This window comes from Olea europaea, chromosome 15 (assembly GCF_002742605.1).
Source record: "Olea europaea var. sylvestris chromosome 15, O_europaea_v1, whole genome shotgun sequence".
Lineage (NCBI taxonomy): Eukaryota > Viridiplantae > Streptophyta > Magnoliopsida > Lamiales > Oleaceae > Olea > Olea europaea.
In genome coordinates, this window is record NC_036251.1 from 3,450,821 (window position 1) to 3,453,100 (window position 2,280).

A 2,280-nucleotide genomic window follows, 5' to 3' on the forward strand; every position below is an offset into this window, starting at 1 on the left:
GAAAAATGATTTTCTAGACTTCTTCAGTAGCACCGCCCCTGAAGCTCCAGGCCATGTGCCCACTTCATTTCGTTTCGTGTAAAATGCCATAATTTTTTCAACTACGAAATGACGTCATACGATGTCGGCAAAAACTTGTCCTTATTAGATTGGTCCACGTACTGTTACATTTCATGCAATATATTAGTGACACCTTGTCCCTCTCTCTCTCTGTCACACTAACATTTTTTATTTTTTAATCTTCGCCAACTCTATATAACAGGTTGCCATACCGGCTACAAGAATACGCAAACTCATCACACAACCTTGGAGCAAAACAAACAATTACATTTGTAAAACCCACCTGTTTTCAAGTAGTTCTCTACTTATTTACTCCCATAGTTGCAAAAAATTCATAAAATGGCTCGTGATATTGTAACCAGGACCGGCGCCGTTGGTGGTCTAGTTAAGGCCGCCAGTTTGTCTAGCCGTGCCTATGTCACTTTCTTGGCGGGCAACGGAGACTATGTGAAAGGAGTCGTAGGCTTGGCCAAGGGATTGAGGAAAGTGAACACTGCGTACCCACTTGTGGTGGCTGTTCTGCCGGACGTTCCGGAGGAGCACCGCCAGATATTGATCAAACAGGGTTGCATAGTGCGGGAAATTGAACCGGTTTATCCTCCGGAAAATCAAACACAGTTTGCCATGGCTTATTATGTCATCAACTACTCAAAGCTTCGGATTTGGGAGGTAAAAATCCTTGAATTTTTCTAGAATGAAATGATCATACTATGAAAGTAGATTTTGCATATCATATGTTCGATGATATGCTCAACAGAATTAGTTTTTAATTGCAGTTTGTGGAGTACAGCAAGATGATATACTTGGATGGAGACATACAGGTTTTTGACAACATAGATCACCTCTTTGATTTGCCAAATGAGTATTTCTATGCTGTGATGGACTGTTTTTGTGAGAAGACATGGAGTCACACCCCACAATTCAAGATTGGGTATTGCCAACAGTGCCCAGATAAGGTCCATTGGCCTCAAGAATTGGGTCCTAGGCCTCCTCTCTATTTCAATGCTGGGATGTTTGTCTTTGAACCAAGTCTCCCCACCTACCATGATCTCTTGCACAAACTCAAAATTACTACTCCAACTTCATTTGCTGAGCAGGTAAAATAACACAGCCATTAATCAGAAAATTCCTTGACAAGTATTTCTATGAAATGAAATTTAAAGTGTATTATATGTTACATTTGCAGGATTTCTTGAACATGTTCTTCAAAGATATTTACAAGCCAATTCCCAATAATTACAACTTGGTTTTGGCAATGCTGTGGCGCCATCCCGAGAATGTGAAGCTCGATGAAGTTAAGGTGGTCCACTACTGTGCTGCAGGCTCCAAACCTTGGAGGTATACTGGAGAAGAAGAAAACATGGACAGAGAAGACATCAAGATGCTAGTGAATAAGTGGCGGGACATTTATAACGACGAGACATTGAATTACAACAGGGGTCCCGGTCGTAGTGCTAAATCGATACCGGCGCTGCTTACGGAGGCTGGTGTTGTTCATTATATCCCCGCTCCTTCGGCTGCTTAGTTTGGTCCTTTTGGTTGCTTAATTCGGTTTTGAATCTCGAAGGCTACTCTGAGTAGTTGGATTAGTTCAGTTTTACATGAAGCTGGTCCATTTCTTTCTTAATTCTTTTTTATTTCAGGGAACGAGTTTATAAAGTTCTCCTTCACGCAGCTTTAATTGTTGCTTTTTAAAATTTGTAAACATTTTAAGAATGTATAGTATGATCTTTGTAAATATTACTCGATGTTGTAAAGTGTTCATGGTATGGCAAATATTTTCTTCACCATAATTATGCCTAAATATTTGTTATTTTACTTCATTTTTCTTACCGGGAAAACAAAGAGAATTATTTTGCCGTTCGATAAAACTTCTTTCAGATTTCAAGCGGACGAAACTAATATATTCATCATACATTTCGTTAATCTAACAATTTTTATTCAGTTTTTAATCACACATTTCATTGAACCTGTCTTTTTTAATCTCAAAAATCTTTGTCAAGCTAAGGCGGCAAGTTCAATTGTCAATAACAATTACTATCAATAGTGATTTGCATGCATCATTGGTGAGTGGAGGGAAACCTCATTTAGTAAAATTCAACATATCAATTTTTAACACATTAAACATATTGTGTTACACAACTCTTATACGAGGTAACAAGTATGTGTTTGTAAGCACACGAAGGACCCTAAAACACTAATCTCGACTCCGTAACAAAC

The 2,280-nt window shown here is 38.6% G+C and overlaps 1 protein-coding gene across 1 annotated transcript; it reads left to right on the forward strand.

The window, feature by feature from the left end:
• The first annotated feature begins 276 nt into the window (after positions 1-276).
• LOC111409852 (galactinol synthase 2-like) lies at positions 277-1,853 on the forward strand. Its single transcript, XM_023039935.1, has 3 exons — positions 277-729; positions 837-1,157; positions 1,247-1,853. The coding sequence occupies exons 1-3, from the start codon at positions 400-402 to the stop codon at positions 1,583-1,585; spliced, it is 990 nt and encodes a 329-aa protein (XP_022895703.1). The 5' UTR covers positions 277-399; the 3' UTR covers positions 1,586-1,853.
• The last annotated feature ends 427 nt before the right edge of the window (positions 1,854-2,280 follow it).